Source organism: Heteronotia binoei, chromosome 21, assembly GCF_032191835.1.
Source record: "Heteronotia binoei isolate CCM8104 ecotype False Entrance Well chromosome 21, APGP_CSIRO_Hbin_v1, whole genome shotgun sequence".
Lineage (NCBI taxonomy): Eukaryota > Metazoa > Chordata > Lepidosauria > Squamata > Gekkonidae > Heteronotia > Heteronotia binoei.
Window position 1 is genome coordinate 54,328,470 of NC_083243.1, and position 23,106 is coordinate 54,351,575.

Here is a 23,106-nt window from a genome sequence, read left to right on the forward strand (position 1 = left end):
TCTTTCTAGAGGGGGCGTTTATGCTTGAATAGCCAATGGAAATTTGGATACGACGGGAGGTTGCGATATGGGCGGAGAAAGCAAAACCAGACGACTTCTATATCCTATTGGCTCGTTAAGCTGTAAATGGGCGGAGCTGAAGCTGGCATCCTAATGCTATTGGTCAGTTAAGACTGTTGAGCTGGCTTTGGGGGAGGCTTTGGCAGGTGATCTCGGGCAGCATGGCGGTGGTGGCTGCAATTCGGGGTTCTCAGGGAGGGCGGCGTCTCTGGCTCGGGGTGAGATTGCACGATGGGGCTGCAGCGCCTTCGGGGGAGGGGAGTCACCTTTTCCAGTGGTTCGGTGCTGTCATATAAGCGGGCGATTATCCTTGAACTCTGTCTCTACCCTTTCCCCGCCGCTGTTTGCACGCCTTTGAAGACTGTTCAGAAGCAGGGCTTCGCCTGGGAATGGGACTAACCTCTTGGTTCCATCACACTCGCCACACCCTCTTTCGATGAGAGACAAGTCTGGCCGCAGCTTGCGTTAAATGCCCCTAAACCTTACGGAAAGGTGCTCTTAGCAGACTACTGCATCTAGTATTCCTACCTGACAGGGATGTTGGCAATATAAGATGGAGGCGCGTATGGCAACCTGAACTCTATGGAGGAACGGTAGAGTTTCTTGCAATATTTCCAAGTAAACTGGATTCAGTGCATGCTCGGGTGCCAGGCTGCTCCGGTAATCCAATTTACTTGGAAAGTTCCTGGAGGGTCTCTGGCAGCCAGGATCGATTGGAACTGTCCTGTCAGGACTGCAAGGAGGGGGTCTGCTTGGTGTTGACAGACCAGTGGCTGCTGACAGGCTCAGAGCTGCAGGTTGGTTCGCCTTTCTCTGGATCTCCTGCATACCACAGTTTACTTTCAACTTACCCATGCCTTATCATAGTCTTTACTGGGGTTCTTTATCAGTATGTTTACCTGGAAGTACATCCTATTGAAACCATGGAATTTACTCTCTGTAAGTGTGCATTGAACTGCTGCCTTAGTCGTAGTTGAGCTGTGCTGTGTGATTGTGGAGCAATAGCTAGACTTGATGTTTTGTGATGTGCTCCTTCAGCTGTGTAGCATCACCACAAACATATTTGCTATGAACTAATTTTGCCGAGCAAACCATATCTTCTAGAACTAACACATGGATCATAGGATTTAACAAACTCTGTTTTAAAAAAAATTAAGCTCTGTTTTTCTGTTTTATAGATCCCTGGGAAGGTGAATCTTAACAGGCATTCCTTATCATTCTCATCTTCTTCAGTGGTGAGTTGCTTTCTTACTTAAGACACTGGAAATCAACAGGGAAGGAAGAAATAGAAATTACCCCTTTAAAAAGCTTTTCCCCATACCATGGTGATTCTGTGAATTAGGCAGATCATGAGAAAGGAGGGCAGGAAGGATTGCATCAGTGCTTAGTTCTTGTGGCCCTTTCTTACACACCCAGGGAAATGCTGATTGCCACTTGGGGTTGGTCGGCAATTTTTCTCCAGGCCACTTTGGCAAGAGATCCTGGGGGGTTTTGCCATCTTCTAGGCATGGAGCGGGGGTCACTGGGGATATGTGTGGGGGGTATTTTGAAGTGTCTGCACTGTGCAAAAGGTTGGACTAGATGGCCTTGGAAGTCCCTTCCAACTTTGTGATTCTATGACCATGTTCTCCATGGCTAATGGTGGAGTGAACAATCCTGTTCGGGTCTGACTGCAAGATTGCTGCAGGCAAATCAGGACCTTCCTTCCTGGGGTGAAGTGGAGGTGGGGGAGAAAACACTGGGTGAGGGAGCTACTGGTGGAAGGGAAAACTATATGGACAGGTGTGGGGGGAGCCAAGAGGACTAAGCCAGTGGGCAATCAGAGGTCAGGCAGAATGGGCAGGTGTGAGCACTTCCAGGTAGGAGAACCAGGCATGGAAACAGGCAAGACAGAGGGAAGGCAGAAAGACCAGACAGATGATGAAGGGGAGAGAAGATTGGAACCAGAGCATGTGGGGTTGGATGGCGAAAGGGATTTCTGCTCCCCTACAAATCACTCTTCTGTTTTATCCCTGTTGCTGTATCCTTCTCCTTCTTTGGTTGTTTGTCTTAGGTCAAATTGAGATTGCAGGTTCCTCAGAGTGAAAAGCACTACGCACTTGCAGGGTGTTATAGAAACAACAACAATAATCATAATAGCAGCAGCATTTGGGTAATCTGGCCACTGACTGGTGCTTTGTCTTCCACAGCCAACAACCAAACTATTCATTGATGGCAAGTTTGTTGAGTCTAAAAGCAATGAATGGATTGATATCCACAACCCAGTAAGTGAAGCAGGTTTTCTTTCTGTGCTCAAAAAGGATTGCATAGTTGACAATGGGAGAAAGAAGTGTATTAAAAAAAAACCCTTAGAAATGTAAGCGTGTAGAGCTACCACTACCTGTTGTCACCTAGCTTCCTAGTTGTCTCAGGCACAAAACATGGTGGTTGATTACAGGGATCCAGTAGCTCAGCCCTAGAAATTCTAAATGACTGAGTGGCACCAAGGAGGTACAATCCTAATGCAGTAAAAGCATAGTTTTGTCAGGTATAAAAACTTAACCGGGTTTCACTCTCTTATCCAACGTAAAGCTTTAAACCATAAAGATCAGAGTTTTTTCTATGCTTTGAAACGATAGCCTTTAGCATTTTTCAGTCGAATACTGGACATTCAGGTTTGTACGGATTTTCTGTTTCTGTAATCAGCTCTGGAAGTTTTTCTTGGGTCCTTCCAACTGTTTTGATGGCTGACCCCTGTTTTGATGGCTTCTTGCTAGACATTATTAACAATTAGGGTGGTTTCTTGATGTCAGCTTCCAGTCTGGGGATGAGATTAGAACTTGAATCAGGGCTAATACATTTTACCTAAGCTTGCTTCTAAAGAGTAGCTGATGTGGTTCTCACTGAATTGTTCTGAGGATGTTAGCAGATGGGAGCCTCCATGGGGCACACACACTTTGCCACATTCATTTTGAAAATTAGGTGTCCCATTGATGAGGGAGGCAGAGAGGGGTGGGATGGGGTTTCCACAAATATTTATAAATCAGAATGGCAGTCCGTTATAAATCTGGAGAATGACTGGGGTAGTCAGTTGATTTTATATGGAGATTATCCTAGGGCACCGCACATTATTTTTAGTTTTTCAGCTTTCTTCTACTGTTTGTGGACAAAAATTTCCACCCCATATAATGAAAAAGTTTCCATTTTTACAATGGTTTTTAGGAAGAGAATGTTAAAATATTCCTGAGTTGGTGGTATACCGGACCAGGTAGGAGTACATGGATGTGGTCATTCACATATGCACCCCACTAAGAACATAAGAATAATGGAATACGAGGACAGTTATCTTATGGTTAAATGACAGGAAGCAAAGAGTAGGAATCAGCTGACAGTTCTCAGAATGGAGTGGAATAAGCAGTGGGGCCTCACAATGATTGGTATTGGGGCTGGTACTAGTTAATTTATTAATCAGTGATCTGGAACTAGGGGTGAGTGACAAGCCAAGTTTGCCGATGACACCAAATTATTCAGGATGGGTGAAAACCAAGGCTGACTGTGGAGAGCTCCAAGAGGACCTCCACAAATTAGGTGAGTGGGTGATAATATGGAAAATGAAGTTCATTGTCACTAAGTGTAAAGTGATGCACATTAAGACAAAAAATTCAACTTCAAGTATAGCCCTATGGGGTCTGAACTAGCTGAGAATGAGAGGGGAAAAGATCTTGGGGTTATTGTGTATCGTTGTCACCCACTCAATGAAAGCATCAACCCAGTGTGCTGCAGAAGTGAAAAGGGCACATTTATGTTAGGGGTTATTAGGATTGAGAATAAAATGGCTGATGTTGTAATGCCCCGTATAGATCTGTGGTGCAACCTCATTTGGAATACTGTGTACAGTTGTGGTCCCCGTATCTCAAAAAGGACATTGCAGAGCTGGAAAAAGTGCAGAGGAGGGACAACCAAGATGATTAGGGAGTTGAAGTACCTTCCCTATGAGGAAAGGCTGTAGAATCTTTTTCATTTATAAAAGAGACAACTAAGGATGGACATGTTAGAGGTTTATAAAAATTATGCATAGGATGGTTGATAAAGAGAACTTTTTGTCCCTCTCCCAAAATACTAGAACTCAAGAGTATCCAATGAAACTGATGGGCAGTATGCTCAGGATGGAAAAAAGGGAATATTATTTTACATACAGAGTGATTAAAATGTGGAATTTGCTACCAGAGGATGTAGTGGTGGCCAGAGGAACAAAAAGCCTTAAAAGGGGATTAAATAGATTCATGGAGGATAAGTTTATCTATGGCTACTAGCCATGGTGACTGAGGGAACCTTTACATTTCAGACGCACTAATAATTAATTCTTTGAAGTCCAGAACCAAGAGGCAACATCAAGAGAAGGCCTTGGTCTCTATGCCCTGTTGTTGGCTCTCCAGAGGAACTAGTTGGCCGCTGTATGAGACAGGATACTAGACTAGAAAGACCACTGATGTGATCCATCAGTACTCTTGTTATGTTCTTATGAATCTGCTGGATAGGACCAGTGTTTCCTTTAAGCTGTGTGCTCATTAATACAGAAAGGCCCAGCTGTAGTTTGCAGCCATGTAGGGTCTTGCACTGCCCATTGCCCATTTTAATATTATAGCAGTTATATTCTGCTCAGGATGTCAGCTGCTCCACTCAGTGGGTGTAGGGGAGGGATTAGAAAGAACATGGCCAGAATCCTGTTTCTTGTAGCAGCCAGCCAATTGCCCTGGAGAGCAGATAGCATTGAGTCCATGACCTTTCCCTGCTGCTGCCTCCCAGTACTGGTATTCAGAGGTTTGCTGCCTTTGGATATGGAAGCTGTCATCAAGGACCATGCTAGTTGCCATTGATGGACCTCTCCTCCATCTGTGTAGTGCCCCCACACCCTGTGAAGCTAACTGTGCTTATAGGCAAGCCTGTAGCCACCGGGGGGGGGGCACAGCCCCTCCATCGAACCCCCCCCTTTGACTAGTATGGCCCCTCCTTTGGCTAGTATGGCTCTCACAGCCCGCGCCCCCCTCCACAGTGCCTCCCCCCTCCCTCCCACCCCGTGAAGCGCCGGCTCCTCCTGGGACTCTTTCCCACCCCACCCCCCCCCCGGGCAATTACAGGAAAAGCTGCAGGGAGGCCAGCGCTCCTCTGCTGGCCTTCCAGTGCCCTCTGGAGCTTTAGCTCTGGATCTGCGGCAAAAGGAAGCACCAGTAAGCCCTGCAAAACCGCCCGCCACCTCCGCTTTTGCAGAGCTTTCTGCTGCTTCCCTGGGTCCCCTCACCAAAAATTTTCGGGCTATGGCCTGCTTATAGGTACCAGTGCCTTCCTGGCAATTAATTCCACAGTTTAATTCCTTGTTGACTAAGTATTTCTTTTTCCCTGTTCTTAATCTGTTTCTCAGCTATCTCATTGTGTACCCCTGAGTTCTAGTATGAAAGGAGTTGCTACCTCTATCCAATTTTGCTAGCCTTAGCGTAAGTTTATAAATCTTTACCATGTCTCCCCTTAGCTTTCTTTTTTTTCTAGACTGTCTAGACTTTCCTCATAGGAACGGTGCTCCAACCCCCAATCATCTTGGCTGCCCCTTGTACTTTCTCCCATTCTGCACTTGTCTTTTTGAGCTACAGTTACTGGAACTGCTCACAGTATTCCAAGTAAGGCTGCGCCATAGCTTTATAAAAGGGCATTATAGTATTTTATTTTCAGTCCCTTTCCTAATAATTCCTAGCATAGAGTTTGGCTTTTTCATGCTGCAGCACACTGGGTTAACACAACAACCTAAAGATATCTTTCAATCTCAGCCAGTTCTGACCTTAGCATGTATTTTAAATTATTATTTTTGTTCTAATGTGCATTACTTTAAATTTACCTATGTTGAGCTTCATTTGCCACATCATTGCCCGCTCACTCAATTTTGATAGATCCTGCTGTAGCTCTTCACTATCTGCCTTGGTTTTCATCATCCTTAATAATTTGATATAATCTGCAAACTTGGCTACCACACTGTGCAGCCTCCATCCCAAATCATTAATGGACAAATTAAATAGCACCTGTCATGAGTTAGCCAGGGCTGAGCAATAGTGAGGGCTCCTCATGAGAAGAGGATCTCCATGTAGTCAGCCTTGAGTTAACAGAAGCTGACCAGCAGGAAAATGAACTGCAGGCTTGTCAGGATTCACAGCTAATACTGATGCAGAGCCACCACACCCTCCAGCCTTGATTCACCAGGTGAGCCTCAATTGGCCATTCCCAGCCCACCAGTGTCACCTATACCCTTAGAGCACAGCAAAGGCTGAGAACGAAGCTACAGACAAGCCTCCTGGCCTGATGCCAGTTGCTTGCTCGTAACAAAGACAAGTAGTTGCAGGATTGATTCCGAGTAAGTGGTTGCGAGCATGACCCTTAGGTGTGGGACTGTAAAACCAGACAAGAGAAGCTGTTAGGTGTGGATGCAATGTGTGTGATAGATGCTAAGCTGCCGACTCTCCCTTGCCTGCCTCCTGACCTTGTATTAAATGACATTGCTTTGCCTGATTTCTGGCACCTGATACTCAGAGCCTGGAAGCCAGTACAGCACCAACACCAATCCAGTACAGCACCAGTACCGATCCTACTGGGAGATCACTGCTTACTTTGCAAGAACTGTCCATTTATTTCTGCTCTCTGCTTCCTGCTATTTAACCAACGTTTAATCCAAAAGAGAATCCATCCTCTTGTCCTATGATTGCTAAGCTTACTCAGGAGTCTTTGGTAAAGTATGTTGTCAAAGCCCTATTGGAAGTTCAGGTATGTGATGTTTACCACATCAGCTTTGTCTATATGCTTGTTAACCTGCTCAGTGAACTCCAAGAGTTTGGTAAGGCAGGACTTCCCTTTCCAGAAGCCATGTTGATTTTCCCTCAGCATACTTTCTTCCTTGATGTACTTAATAAATCTGTCTTTAATAACAGGTTCTACCACTTTACCTGGAAATGATGATGGGCTAATTGGCCTATAATTTCCAAGATCCCCTCTGAAGCTCTTTTTTAGAAATTGGGGTAACATTTGCTGTTTTCCAGTCATACAGCACAGAGGCTGATTTTTGAATTTTTTACCAACTGGACCTGCAGACTTAACGGTTTTTAATTTGCCCTCATAGTGCTAGCACTTCTCCTCTCATCACCTCAATTCGACTTGGTTCTTCAGACACCCTTCCCCCAAACAGTGGGCTTTCTACTGATATGTGTGAAGAACTACGTGTTTGTATTAATTATTTTGCATTAACTCTGTTGGCCATCTGCTTGCAGCTCTGGACCTCTTGGATCTTGAGCCTTTGTGTATACAGATTGCAGATTGGTATGGTATGGTATTTTCCATTAAAATGAGCCCATTGTAGGAAAAGTGTTACAAATGGATAGATTGAAGGCAAGATAGAAAAGAAATTTAAAAGGCAGTGGAAAAAAGAAAACATTTGGCAAGTCAGAATAAAATATTTCAAGAATGTACTTTGGTAAGTCCTAATTCAGCAGTTACTGATATCCTTGATGATTAAGCTACCCAATTACATCTCACTCATGGCTTCTTCATGAGGAACATGAGAAGGAAGGCTAAATGAGAAAGGGAAATAAAACAAAATATTTATTTAATTATATTTATTTATTATTGCATTTATATCTTGTCCTCCCCACAAGTGGGCTTAGATACGATAATTCAAGAAGGAGGCTTGGATATCTTAGAGGGGGAGTTATGGTGGGAAACATGGAAAAGGAAGAGCAGGGGACTGTGGGCCATAATCAGAGAAGGAGGGAAAGATTTAAAAGGGGGGGATTAGATCATAGCTACCAATCTTGAAAAGATCAAGTTGTCTCCGTGGTGGAATTTAAATGAGACTCATGTATACATTAATTTTGTTCTCATTTGTTCACTTAAAGTAAAGGTAGTCCCCTGTGCAAGCACCAGTTGTTTCCGATTCTGGGGTGACGTTGCTTTCACAACGTTTTCACGGCAGACTTTTTACAGGGTGGGTTGCCATTGCCTTCCCCAGTCATACACTTCCCCCCAGCAAGCTGGGTACTCATTTTACTGACCCCAGAAGGATGGAAGGCTGAGTCAACTTACTGCCTAACTATTAGAAAGTTTGCTTTTCTCCCAAGGCCCTCTGCAGCACAGATGCAGTGCATTGTCTCTAAGCAGGGGATCCGTGTCTTAGAAAAGAGTTTATATTTTCTGTATCAAGGGTAATAGCTCCAGAGCCTAAACATTAGACTGCCAGGCTCTGCAAGAACTCGTGAAGTGGTGTTTGTCTGAGAGCTTTCTGACCCACTGGTATAGATAATATACATTTGAAGAAATGCCAGAATAGTCTGGCCCTTATAGTATTGTTTTAACTAAGTCAAAGTTCATGCCTTACTGTATGAAAGGGGTTGGGTTTTGTCCAGTACGTTATAGGCTTGTCACAGACCTAACTGACAATTACATTAGCCTGAGCCGCTTTGCGGGGAGGGCGGGGTAGAAATAAAATTTATTATTATTATTATTATTATTATTACATTAGCTTCTATGGATGGGAAAAGGTATTTAATATGTGATTTTATTCTTGTTCTGTGATGTTCTTGCCAGCACCCCATTTCTCTGGGCCTTGGCAAGAACATCCAAGGATATCTTTTATAAAATACTGTGCACGATGTTTTAAGTATTGAATTTTGAATTAATGTCATATACCGCATACTAGATTCTTATATGTTTGGAAGGTATTTGCATTATGGTTTTGATTTTAATAAATGGTTTTAACTTTGGAACAGGTTTCTCTCGCTATAAAATTATGGGGTTCTTGCTAGTCATGCCCCCCCTTACTGAATCTGGTGGGAATGGGAGTCCTAGAAAAAGTTTTGGTACTCCAAAATTCCATAAAAGTCTTTTTGGTGTCAAAGGAGGCTTAGATGGCAAAACACGACCTACAGTGTGTGGCTGAATCCAAGACTTAATTTCATATCTTTGAGGGGTGTATGTGTGTCCTGTGAGTCAGACTGAATTTATTGTATTTCCTATTGTCAGGTGGGAGAAACTTATTTCCTTGGCTAGTATCTGTTAGAGATTAAGCTAATTGTGACCTAAAATTGTGCTATTATCCTGATTATAACATCTGTTTTTATTTTAACTAATTTGTGTATTTGAACTGTATTTTAAAATTCGTGTTTAATTGTATTGTATTTTATGTAAATCATGGTTTCCATGTCTGAGCTGCCCTGAGCCCGCCTTTGGCGGGGGAGGGCGGGATATAAAAATAAATTTGACTTGACTTTGACTTGACTTGATTAACTAAAAAAAACTTAAAAACAACCACCACCACCAGTGATTGAATATTTGCTTACAGAGGTTCAGGTCTAAGCAATGAACTTTTGGCTTTATTATTGACAAGGGAGGGAAACCAGTTTGTTTTCTTTGAGGTGTTAGACGTTGTTTTAAGAATCCTTTTAAAAGTCTTAATATTTGTCCTTCGTCACAAACACCATTTTGTGGCTAGACTCTGCAATTATCTCAGCTAATCAAGGCCTTTAGCAAGAAAGTCCACCTTAAAAGTAAAGGGAGTCTCTTCACATTGTTACTAATTTTAACTGACCATTAATTTCTTTTAAGACTGGGTCTGACCCATATGACTTCTTACCCTGGCCTTCTAGGTCTAAGTGTGTGTGTGTGGGGGGGTGCCTTTAGTTGCCCCCTTTTTATGTTCCAGGATGGCTTGAGGCTTTAGACAACTATAGGGGTGCTGGCATAAAAAACAACAATTTCATTAGTTTGCTGTCCTAACAGGCCACCAGTGAAGTGGTTGGTCGTGTCCCAAAAGCCACACAGAGTGAGATGGAAGCAGCTGTGGCTTCGTGCAAAAAATCCTTTCGGAATTGGTCTGAGACATCTATTTTGAGCCGGCAGCAAGTCTTCCTGCGATACCAGCAGCTCATCAAAGACAATCTGGTGAGGAGCCTGCAGCAGTTTTTGACTCATTTGGTATAAAATTGGAATTATAACAAACTTCCCCACGAATTGATTGCAAAAACAAGTAAACATAAAGGTTGCAAATCACTTTACACTTTTAATCAAAATAACCAATTCAGGTGTTATGCTGCTCCTTATTTATTTAGGAAATGTGTGCCACCTCTCCAGAACCTGCTGTCAAGAAAGCTCTCAATTAAAAAAAATTATCAGGCAATAAAAGATAAAAGTAAGTCAAGCCAATAAAACCAGGCTAATAAAAACATGTCTGAACTGAAAAGTAGCTTAAAATAAACCAAGAGGCATTTATAGCCTGCCTAGAAATATATCTATCTGTGGTATTTGTGTGCATTATTTCAAGAAGTTTTGATATCTGATGGAAGTGTTTTTTGTGAACATGAAGGTGAGGAACATTTGCCTAACCAAACATGCGGTTTCACAGTTGCCTCTTCCACTTGCCTGGAATATTCCAGAGAGCCAGTGTGGTGTTGTGAACTAAGGTCTGAGAGATCCAGGTTTGAATATTCATTCTTCCACGGAACCTTGCTGGGTGATCTTGGGACAGTCACCCTCTCTCAGCCCAACCTATATCACAGGATTGAGATATATTGATGATGATGATGTTAACCTCTTTAGGTTGCCATTCTCCAAATGAATAATCTACATGGCTCCATTCACACTGAGAGCTGGTGGAGGGGGGGGGGAGACATCTTGCCATCCCTTCCTCATTGTGTGATGATAATATGTTCTGTCTCTTGCTGTTTGTTTCTATGGGTGGAGTGAGAGGGTCTCTATGTTCACCAGTGTTGAGATGCCCTTTCCATATCTTCTTGGCTTCTTTTTTTATCTCTAGAAAGAAATTTCAAAACTCATCACCTTGGAGCAAGGGAAGACCCTGGCTGATGCTGAGGGAGATGTGTTCCGAGGCCTCCGTAAGCTGCTTGCGTACGCCTCTTGTTGTACATGTATAACAGCTTTCACAGGCTGAGGGAAGAGTGGAAGGTTGCTGAGCTAGAGTTCTAGGACCATAGAAGTATAGCCTTCTCAAAGTCTTCCTCATAAATTACAAATAGAATCCTCTTTTCTTTGGAGCCTTTAACCTTCTTTTCATAACTTCACAGATTTTTTTTTCATTTTAGGCTTTGATATACTGTTTGTTTTCCATTCCCCCCCCCAAAAAAATAATAATAATGATAACATCCCTTACAGGATATTAGTGCAGTGTATGTGTCCATTGGCAAAGTTCATGCTCTGAATGGAAGTAAGTCTCAAACAGATGGTTACTGCTGGCAGAACAGGAAGTACTTATGGACAGTGATGGCTGTAGTTATGCTAGAGATAAGCGAGTCATACCAGTTTGGAGGTATTCAGAGTAGTGCCTTTTTTTCTGTTGCAGAGGTTGTTGAACATGCTTGCAGTGTGACATCCCTCATGTTGGGTGAGACCCTTCCCTCTATCACTAAAGATATGGACACTTATACCTATCGCTTGCCTCTGGGAGTATGTGCAGGCATCGCACCCTTCAATTTCCCAGCCATGATTCCTCTTTGGATGTACCCTATGTCTATGGTGTGTGGTAACACTTTCTTGATGAAGCCTTCGGAACGTGTGCCGGGTGCCCTCATGTTCCTTGCCAAGCTGCTACAGGATGCCGGTGCCCCAGATGGAACACTGAACATCATCCACGGGCAACGTGAAGGTAGTTGCAAGGCAGGCATTCAAAGTCTTAGGGAACTTTTATGTATCCAGGAAGAGGTTGATGAGGATATTACTGGACGGACATAAATCTCACACACTTATTTGATTGGGGTTTTTTGTTTTAAAGCATTTATAGTTTGCTTCTCTCAGTAGCAGCAACACAAGGACAGAAAGCTGACACAGTAGGCATAGGCCTGCTGGAAAAATAGGGTTTGCACTCCACAGCATTGCCAAGTGGGCTTAAACAACCAAGTCAGGGAACCTACTCCATGAGGGTGGCTAGTTGGCTGGGGCAAACAAAAGGCTGCAATGTGAGTCTGCACATTTCAGGATATTGCTGCCAGCACCCCCTTTAACTACCCAGACAGCCAGAGATCAAGAGACCAAGCCTCTAGCTTCTAACATGCAATTTGAGGACTGAATCAGGCACTCGGAGGGCTCCTGTCAGGCCCCCGAGCAACTGGTTGTCATCTACTTCCTTCTCCCTATATGTTGCTTCCTTCCACATAACAGCTTGCTTTGCAAGGCTTGCTCAATTGCACAGGAGCTACAGAGCAAAACCTCTATTTTCTCTATTGGCTGAGGCTCCTTCCTTGGGGAGGAAGGGGGGAGGAATAGCTTGCTTTGCCAGGCTCTCTCAATTGCACAGCAGAGCTACTGAGCCAAGCCTCTCTTCTATTGGCTGAGGCTCCCCCCGCCGCCGCCAGTGAAAGGAAAGAGCCAGAGCTTCCTTTGCCCAGTTCCCTGAATCTCATGGGAGAAATACAAAGAAAGTACCTTTAAACCAATGAGTGCCAACTTTTAAGCATGTTTTAAGTTTTTTAAAAAAATTATTTGTCAATGTCCTTTATAAAGTTTATATCTCTGCTATCTAATCTTAAATAGATACATGCATGGCATGGCTCGGCCCAACCCAACAAGGTCTCATTTATGTCACATCTGTCCCTCATAACGAATAACACCCCTGCTCTAGCCCTTCCAGGGTCTAAACAAGAAACCAGCTCTGTACATTTGTAGATGACAGCCAGTTGCTCGGGGGCCTGACAGGAGCCTGATTCAGCCCTCAGATTGCATGTACAAATATGAGCTCCAAAGATAAATTAATGAATCATCCTGAATTCAAGAACAAACCAAAATATAAAGTGATTTTCTTAAAAGGATGTGCACGAATATACAAGGAGCATATAAGAATAAAATAACAAAGTTAGATCACTAACCTAGATACTTACAAACAGTGGTTCTCTAATCCAGAAGTTACTTAGCAAGGCAAAGTCCAAGATAGTTTTAAAGTCCAAAATCAATAGGTGCCCAGCTGTCCTGGCCCATTCCAGCCAAAAAGTGTCCCAAGACTAGCAGTTCAAGGAAAGGGCAAAAACTAGAATGAAGGTTATTTTCTTTATGTCACATGACCTCTGCTGGTGTGATTTAGACTAGCTGATCAAATAGGCCCAATGTTGTAATCCAATTGATCACTGGTGTTATTGATCAGGTGATGTAACCAATTAGCTTATGTTCTGCAGCTGCATCAGATCCAATTAACAAGTTTCCACAAATTGTGTTAACAAGGAATGTGTAGGCCTTTATGGCAGCCTTGAAATGTTTGGGGCAGATAAGACATCCTGCATCTTTAAATGCCTCTTATTCTCCCTTATCTCCAAGTCACTGTCAGCTTGGTGTTGGTGATAAAGGAGCAGAAATTTCTGTAGACCTTATGTCTGAACCAAAGCTTCAGCTTGAACAAGAAGATGAAGAGAAGGTTTTTGCATCCCACTTTCCACTATTCCAAGGAGTCTCAAAGCAGCTTAGAAGTGAATTCCCTTCCCTTCCCCACAGGAGTTACCTTGTGAGATAGGTGGGGTTGAGTTTTGAGAGATCTGAGACTGGACCAGGGTCACCCAGCAGGCTTCTTGAATGGAATAAAACCAGTACTTAGAGTCCATTATTCTTAATCACTATACCATGCTGTTAAGAGAGGCCTTTTGATGTGCACCTCTTCCCAAAAGCTGACACCTTCTCATGTGCTGGTAATTATTAACTAATTCCAAATATGTATCTTCCCCACCTTCCTATGTGTGTATTTCAGAACACTGATCCAGATGAGTCCTCACCTCAAAAAAAAATAAGCATGCCATTGAAACGTTGGGGAAAAAAACAACTTTTCTTTGCAAACACTAATCCAGTTGAAGAAAACTTGATCATTGATGGTGGTCTGGGAGCTCAAAGAGTCAGGAGTAGGAAGCTAAGTCAGTCTGTTCATAGGGACTTTGAGAAATTCAGTGAGAATCTAGGATGCTTGGGATGTGGGCAAAATGAAGGGAAAAAATCTGAGTGTCTGTTAAAAACCAGCATAGTGGTTAAGAGCGGTGGACTCTAATCTGGAGAACCAGATTTGATTCCCCACTCCTCCACATAAGCCTGCTGTGTGGTCTTGAGCCAGTCACAGTTCTCTCAGAACTCTCTCAGCCTCACCCACCTCACAAGGTGTCTGTTGTGGGGAGAGGAAGGAAATGTGACTGTATATCACTTTAAGACTCCTTAAAAGTGGAGGAAAGTGTAGATGACTGGGGAAGGCAATGGCAACCCACCCTGTAAAAAGTCTGCCATGAAAACATCGTGCTGCGACGTCACCCCAGAGTTGGAAACGACTGGTGCTTGCACAGGGGACTACTTTTGCCTTTTTAAAGGTGGAGGAAAGCAGGATATAAAACCCACCTCTTCTTGTATGGAGGCCAGGAAGGAACTTGTAATGAGAAAATCTAATGAACATTTTTCTTCTGTTTTGTTTTAAAGCTGTGAATTTTATTTGTGACCATCCTGATATCAAAGCCATCAGCTTTGTGGGATCTAATCAGGCTGGAGAACATATCTACGAAAGGGGTTCCAAGAATGGCAAGAGAGTCCAGGCCAATATGGTAAAGCCCAGAAAATAAAGAACTAGCTGGATCTAGAAAAGCTGTTGATTGTCCTGTGAAAACTTTCAGATATTGAAAACTTTAATGTTTGGAAACTTCATAAAAATTTGATGTGATTGTTTTCTTATTCTGCATATGAGAAAGGCATACATACACTTTAAGTGTGGTTAGTCAAATCTTGAGCAGAAAATGTTGAAAGTAACAAAGCTTTTTTCCCCTGCTAAGTACAAGTATTATTTTGGTGACAGTTACATGTTCATTGAGGGTTTGTTCTGAACTAGTTTGAAAAGCCCTACCTCCCCCCATGCATGCTCAGTACCTCCAGAGAAGTTTATGATCTCTTATTGTTTTCTCGAGTCATAGGTACATAGAGCATGTTTAGGAAGCTTTACTACCATATGTTTTGCCATAACAGTGTGACTCTTTCCCCCATTTATTTATTTTGGGGTGGGTTTTTTTTGTGTGTGTATGCATGCACCTGGAAGTCATGCTGACCTCTGGTGACTGACCCCTACTGAAGGTCTCCCATCCAAGTACTTGCCAGAGTTGGCCCTGCTTAGCTTGTGAGATCTGACAAGATCAGGCTTGCCTGGGCTATCTAGGTCAGGGCTTATAAAAGTGTGACTTTGTTCCACTCACAGCTGTTGAGAATTATTGTGAACTACACCAGGGTGCAATATGGAGTAGAATTACAGTATGGAGGGAAGGGACTTCTTCAGTGCTCTCCCTTGCATTACTTTCTGTCCCAAAATAGTTCTGGGCAGCATTATTTACCTAATTAGAGGCAAACATGTATGGCCTGTTAGTATATATGCAGTCTCCCCTCCCAAGGAGGAGAACTGCCCTAGGCCCCTTCAAACCAGGAAAATTGCAAGGATGGGGAAGCTGAAGCCCTTCTTTCTTCCCTTCACCCCATACTGCAGAGACTTAGTTTTATCTTTCTGAGACAGAAACACTTGACACATCTACTTATTTACTTATAAAAGGTACGTCTAAGGTCAAAACTTGATATGTGTTTACTTGAGCTAGTTCATTTGGCTGACCTGACTCAAGGCAAAATGTATCATCAGGCACCCAGATTCTATATGATGAGATCACATAAATGCTCACTGATCAAATATGCTTAGTTTGAAACACCACTGGTGATTGTGACTGTTATTATTGGTGCTTTTTTCATAGTTAATTAACTGTTCTTTTCAAGGTCTTTATATTGCTACTACTGTTGTTTTTATTATCTATAAATATTGCCCATAAGTAGCATTAAACTACCTTTTATAGATAAATCAGTTGACAATTTACATATAACTGTCTCCCTTTCTTCTCCATGACTCAAACATTGTGTTGGGGTTGGGGAGAATTCTGTGTCATTGCCAGCTTTTTAGAAGATAGATGCTTTGGACTTTTTCAGCCTGGAATATACCCAGAGGTCTTCAAGTTCAACCCCCTATGTTAAAACTAGATTTCCTGAATTACTCCTTGTTGATAAACCTGCATGTTGTAGATTATAATGTGCTGCAAGTAGTGCTCCACAGTGACCAAGATTCACCAGTTCAAAGGTAACTGTAGAAGTAAGGTCTGCAGAGGGTCTGTGTACATTGTGTCAATCAAAATAGTTCTCATCTGGTTATTTTGCTAACCATGCTATGATCCAAAGCAATATATATAACAAAAGGCAGGTTTTCAGCTGCCTCATGAAAAGCCCCCAAAAGTTAAAGATGCCGAACGGGATGCTGGAAGGAAAAGTTGGCTGTCCTACCCCCATCACTGCGTGGACGTGGAAGTGCTTATGGAAAGCATTGGATTCTTGGTCATTGTATTCAAAAGCAAGGCAGGAGACCAGTGGAACCATTAGCTAACCAGATCTTTTCTAGAAGTTAGTCTTCAGAAGTGGTGATCAGTTTGGAAATGAAGCAAATTTCTTTTTGCTGTGTCTTGGAGCATGTACCTACTCCACTTTGTCTTTGATGAGCTGGAGATGGTTAAGTCTATGGTGATTTGAAGAACTGTGTCCCCTCTTTTAGGGAGCTAAGAACCATGGAGTGGTAATGCCAGATGCCAATAAAGAGAACACTTTGAATCAGTTGGTGGGTGCAGCTTTTGGAGCAGCTGGACAGCGTTGTATGGCATTGTCTACGGCAATCTTGGTGGGAGATTCTCAGAAATGGCTACCAGAACTTGTGGAGAGAGCTAAGAACCTGAGAGTTAATGCAGGTATTGATTTGTGTGTTATATTACCAAAGTTGTGAAATGGTGCCATTTGGTAGGTCTGAACATTCAAATAGTCTTTAATGAATGGGTTTGGCAAATTAATGGGGCAAGTGTTGAGCGCTAGTCTTTGCTATTTTTGTAGGACTTCCCTTTAGGGATGATCTCTGCTAGAGTTCCCCAGAATGCTCCTTGATTTATGTAGCAAAAACCATATTAGAACTCATTGCATTGCGTTATCATGAAAAATTGCCACTTGCATAATTGAACAGTTAACTGCATTGAAAGGGATTTTGAATGCCTTTCTCCATGGGGACCCAAAGTGGTTTCCATTGTTTTCTTGTCCTCAATTTTATTCTTACAACAACCCTGTGAGATACATTAAGCTGAGAATGTGTAACTGGCTCAAGGTCATTGGGCAAGCTTCCATGGTAAGAGTAGGTATTCTAACCTAGCTATCCAGGTTCCTAGTTTGACACTCCAACCACTGCTAGCTCTGTTTTATTGCCACATGTTTGATTTTGAACAGCCTTCCTATTTTATCATAGGAGACCAACCTGGAGCAGATCTTGGGCCTTTGATCAGCCCCCAGGCCAAAGAACGTGTCTGTCAACTCATTGACAGTGGTTTGAAGGAAGGGGCCAAAATTCTTCTTGATGGACGAAATGTTAGAGTGAAAGGCTTTGAAAATGGCAATTTCGTTGGACCGACTATACTGGCTAAGGTCAAGGTGAGCTGTTGCTGTCACACATGAGAGCAAAAGAGGGACTGTTTCATCCTACGAAGAGGTTGACATTTATTGAGGCTGACCAGTGTTTGTGGCAACACTGGGACTGGGAAACCTCATCTGGCTGGATAGGTGTGGCGTTCACAATGGGAGTGAAAACTTTGAATCTCTTTGAAATACTAGCACCTTTCTGTTGACTGAATGAGTTCTGGCTGGCCTAGGCATTTGGAACTCCAAAACACAGATTGGCTAAGACCTTTTTACATATGTGGGAAAGAATTGGAGAGGAGTTTTTCTGTATGTGTGCCACTGTTGGGTGAACCTAACCATGGAAAGAGCAAAATCCTGACTATACATACCCATTTGAATCTCCCAGTGAGGAAGGAGAGATCAGATGTTCAGGTGTTGTCTGTTTCATTTCTTTTATTACTCTCTGCACCACAGTTCTGTAACCTGTATGCCCTCTGGAGATGTTTCAGAAGAATAAAGTTTGCAATTGTTTAAGATATAAAAACTGACTATGTGTCTTGACTGTTGTGGTCAAGCTAACCAGATAGCCCTATTTGATGTTCCTCCTATTATCAAACAGAGAGAGTGGCAGATAAAACCTAGAGGTGGTAGCAGCTGAAGAGGGAAAGACTCCCCAAAAAGAAGATGGGAACTGTGAGGAATTCTTATTGAGAACAGTGACTTCCCCCCTAGTTTCTGATAGGTATCAGGTGTTGGGGCAGAAGTGTTAGTTCTGGTCACCACACTTCAAAAAAAATTATAGCATTGGAAAAAGTCCAGAAAAGGGCAACTAGAATGATTAAAGGGTTGGAACACTTTCCCTATGAAGAAAGGTTAAAACGCTTGGGGCTCTTTAGCTTGGAAAAACATCGACTGCGGGATGACATGATAGAGGTTTACAAGATTATGCATGGGACAGAGGAGGCAGAGAAAGAAGTACTTTTCTCCCTTTCTCACAATACTAGAACTCATGGGCACTCAATGAAGTTGCTGAGCAGTTGTGTTAGAACAGATAAAAGTACTTCTTCACCCAAAGGGTGATTAACACATGGAATTCACTGCCACAGGAGGTGGTGGCAGCTACAAGCATAGACAACTTCAAGAAGGGATTGGATAAACATATGGAGCAGAAGTCCATCAGTGGCTATTAGCCACAGGGTATTGATGTAACTCTCTGTCTGGGGCAGTAATGCTCTGTATTCTTGGTGATTAGGGAGGCAACAGTGGGAGGGCTTCTAGTGTCCTGGCCCCACTGATGGACCTTCTGGTGGCACCTGGGGTTTTTTTGTTCTGTTAGTCACAGAATGTGTATGTGTGTGTATATATATATTGGCCACTGTGTGACACAGGGTGTTGGACTGGATGGGCCATTGGCCTGATCCAACATGGCTTCTCTTATGTTCTTATGTTAGTTGCATGTCAGCTACAAAGAAATTAAACACTTAAGGAAGGGAAAAGTAATGTCTCTTAGGATGATCTTTCTGCTATTCCTCAGTGGACTGAGGTCAAATTTGTTTCTTGGTGTATAGTGAAATGTTTAAAATGGCATGGCACCTAGCTGGTGAAATATGTTGTGCTTAAATTAAGGGGTGGCTGACAGCATGTTTGTGGTGGCTGTATTGAATGTGAGAGACAATGAAGGCTTCTTCCTGAGTTAAAACATGGCAAGTGGACATCTTGGGTAACAAGACAGACATGCTGGGTTTTAGAATTTCAGTGGGGTGGCTTTTCTGTCGAATTATGCAAGTCCAGTGACACTTTAAAGACTAACATTTATTCCAACATGACCTTATGTGAGTCAGAGTTCACTTTTTCAGATGCTGAGTTTTGGATTACCTTAGACATGACAGGCATATTAACAGTAACACAACACCAACAAGGGGTCAGGCTGTGAATTGATTTTATAACAAGCGAAGTGGGCCATAGCTTTCTGATATTCCTCAGTACAACTGAGGGTAAGAGAAGCTGTTTCTGCCTGTGTGCTCTTCTACCAGACTTGAGGCTATGTTCTTCTTAAGTCTCCACATAGCAATACAGCATTTTTGTTGTTACCAATCTTCTCAATTTAACTTGCTGTGTGGAGGAAGAAGTAAGACTGGTGCTCATTTCCTGTGAGAAAGTGCAGGGCTGAGTTTGCTCCCTGCTCTCTTGTTGAAGGCATGATTGCAGCTGGAAGCAGAACACTTCCATGACAGAGCAAAGTATTTCCTCTTTCTGCCATCCACCAAGACGGGAGAATAGGAAGAATGAATTGTTAAAGTTGCAAGCAACAAGTTCTACATGATGGAACATTCTCAGTCAGACTGAAATTAGCAACTGTGCTGCTCTAAGAGAGTGTATGTAACAAAAGGGTCAGGTTTTTGTTCCCTGTCCCTTGCTGCCAGGAGCTTGGAATGGGGTTTGAATCTGCAGTGCTGTGTAAATTTACATGGGAGTTATTTCCATTCAACTCAGTGGGGCTTATTTTGAAGTAAACATTTATAGTGTCAGAGTGAATGCTTCCCAACAATCCTAAAAAGACTGGTTAAGCTGTGAGACTGTCCACAGTGAGTGGAGTGCCTGAGCTGGGATCTGAACGTGAGCTTCCCACATCTCAACCAGCCTATGGCCAATGCACCAATTTATATTATGAACAATAGAATATAGCATGAAATAGTAGCCACTGTGTGAAAAAGTACAAGGGGCATTCCTACACTGATGGTCTTTGGAATATCATTTCAAGATTTTTGTAGTATCTTTCTTGTGTGCCATGCAATCCAAACTTTTTTTTTTTTTTTGATAGCCTAATATGACCTGCTATAAGGAGGAAATCTTTGGACCAGTCCTAGTGGTTCTGGAAGCAGACACTCTGGATGAAGCCATTGAAATCATAAATGAGAATCCCTATGGGAATGGGACTGCAATTTTTACCACTAATGGTGCCACAGCTCGGAAATACTCCCATTTAGTGGATGTTGGGCAGGTACGTAAAGGTTATTTTTCATGTCAAGAGACCTTGGTCAAGCCCCTAAGGCACAATAACTCAATCTTCAACTAAATCTCTAAGTATCAGAGTTGTGAAAAGATCTGAGAGCTGCTGCCAATCAGAAAACAATATTGGGCTAGAGGGACCAGTTTGGGTCTGACTTATTGTAAAGCAAAATATTTGAGCTGTTCAGAGAGTTTAGCTGTGGATAGCTGGATTTCTTACATCAAACGAACCCTTTCACAAGACTGCCTCCCTGTAGCTCTGGAAGAACATTAACTATTAGCAGAGGGTAGCTTTGTTGGTCTGCAGTAAAACAGTTAGATTTAAGTCTAGTAGTACGGTACTTCAGATTTTCAGCGTTAAGTTTTGAGAGTCAAAGCTACCTTCGTCAGATACGAATGGAGCTTTGGCTCTCAAAAGCTTACACCCTGAAAATCTTTGGGGGGTATTTTTATATTTTTTTAAATGTGCGTGTGTCTGTGTTTGTGTACACATGGAAGTCATGGTGACCTCTGGTTACTGACCCCTACTGGGGGCCTGAAGGATAGTCAGACAGGTAGCTGAATAAAGCCTGCCCCTGCCCCCAGGCTCTGGTATTCCAAGTACTTGCCAGAGTTGGCCCTGCTTAGCATCTGAGATCAAGCTTTCCTGGGCTATCCAAGTGATAGATATACCCTGAAAATATTGTTGGTCTCTTAAGATGCTACTGGACTTGAATCTACTTATTTTATTAAGAACTAAGGCTGCAAAATAATTTAGTGACTGCTTAATGAGTCCAAGGAGGAACATTGATTTGAACTTGAGTTGCTTAAATCACAGACCAGCTTTAGTGCTCCCCTGTCACTGACTACTGCATACTACATTTTGTACATTTGATTTGTTGTATAATATAGTTCTTGGCTTGGCTCCATCTAGATTGGTGTAAATGTTCCAATTCCAGTGCCTTTACCAATGTTTTCCTTCACTGGCTCTCGTGGGTCCTTCAGAGGAGATACCAATTTCTATGGTAAACAGGTAAGCTTTTGAAAAGATACATAATTGTTTCTTTCCTCGCCTCCCAATGTCTTGCTGCAGCCACTGTTCATAGTAACAGACTTCTATGAGATGGACACTGGGAAGGGAGAACTTAACAGCATGCTAGGTTTCTGAGTATTAAAGGAAAAAGTTATGTTTTCAGGAGGAATTCCTAAGTAGAAACTGCACTTGCCTCAGGGTGGGGAGGGAAATGTCTTTGACAAACCACCTAGAACATCTAAGGTTCATTCTCTGATACTTGTTCTTCATTCTTTTTCAGGGGGTGCAGTTTTACACACAGTTGAAAACAATCACATCTCAGTGGAAAGAAGAAGATGCCGTTGTTGCTAGGCCTGCTGTAGTTATGCCAACCATGGGGAACTAAAGTGGCTTCTTGCAGTGGTTAGAGATGCTGCACTTCCACAGTGCAGGCTACTTCTGGACATTCATTACTAGTATTGCGCTTTTCATTTCAGGACCTTCATTTCAAATCAAATTTGCTATGGGCCTTTAACTTCTAAGTTTAGAATTTTCAGATTTTTTTCCATCTATGTATTAGCTAAGCTCCATTTTTCTTATGAGTTTCTCTAGTAGAGAAAACACTGTACTGTGAGCAGCCACACAAATAGGATCTGCTTCTTCTGTCCATTTCACAGTATTGAAATTAAGGCTGTGTTTTCCATGGAATGTTACAGTTTCCAGTGCCAGTTACTTCAGATGCTGCTACCACTCTGTTTACATCTGTTGTATTCTGCTGCTGTAAAAATCCAACTCATCTTTTTTGTCCCCTTGAAGAACAGAGCAATATATTTTGGGAAAGACAAAACTGAGCAATCCTTAACTTTAATGAGCAATTTTCAAGAATTTAAAGCACAGAAAATGTCAATTTCAATAGCACAATGAGGAGTGCATGAAACCTTGCTTTTTGCTTGGGGATTTAGACCTCACCATGTATGTACACAAGATGAAAATTTGATTTCAAAATGAACATCCTTGCCTTTCAGAGCAGTGTGCCTACACACTGTTTAATGTTCTTGAAGCCAGAGTACTGTGTAATTGTTTCTGCTTTTCAGTGCTACAAGTCCTCCCAGAAACTAAAAATACTTCTAATAGTCTTTGAGGTATTGCTTTCCATTGCTCAACCGAATGGAAGCAAAGAACTTCCTTTAATTGTAGGCTCTAGGGCTAGTTCTAGGCAGGTCCTTTGATCTACATGCTATACGCACATATGACTTTGCAGATGGAGGGCTTGGATAGTGGACATAGTTTAGTTGTGACTGGTACAGTCATCGGATGATGTAGTTTTTGGTTTAATATCTCTGATGGAGTAACAACAACTGACAAAGTACTTAAGCTTGAAAATCATGCTTTGGATTTTGTTTTATCTATTCCAACAATGCATGAACTTCTTTTGTATTCTACCCTTTTGCAACTGGCAAGCACTTAAATCAGTTAAATTGGGTTTTCATCTGTATGCTAGAGGGGCTTCTGATGTGTTAATCATGAATAAATAGTTTTTAAATTCAGAATCCTTTTGGGGTTTTTTA

General features: G+C 42.4%; 1 protein-coding gene across 1 annotated transcript; it reads left to right on the forward strand.

Moving 5' to 3' along the window:
• Positions 1–158: 158 nt before the first annotated feature.
• On the forward strand, positions 159–23,088 carry ALDH6A1 (aldehyde dehydrogenase 6 family member A1). Its single transcript, XM_060262239.1, has 12 exons — positions 159–278; positions 1,239–1,295; positions 2,250–2,324; positions 9,847–10,008; positions 10,880–10,958; positions 11,423–11,725; positions 14,515–14,636; positions 16,658–16,847; positions 17,390–17,571; positions 20,360–20,539; positions 21,461–21,559; positions 21,840–23,088. The coding sequence occupies exons 1-12, from the start codon at positions 222–224 to the stop codon at positions 21,942–21,944; spliced, it is 1,611 nt and encodes a 536-aa protein (XP_060118222.1). The 5' UTR covers positions 159–221; the 3' UTR covers positions 21,945–23,088.
• The last annotated feature ends 18 nt before the right edge of the window (positions 23,089–23,106 follow it).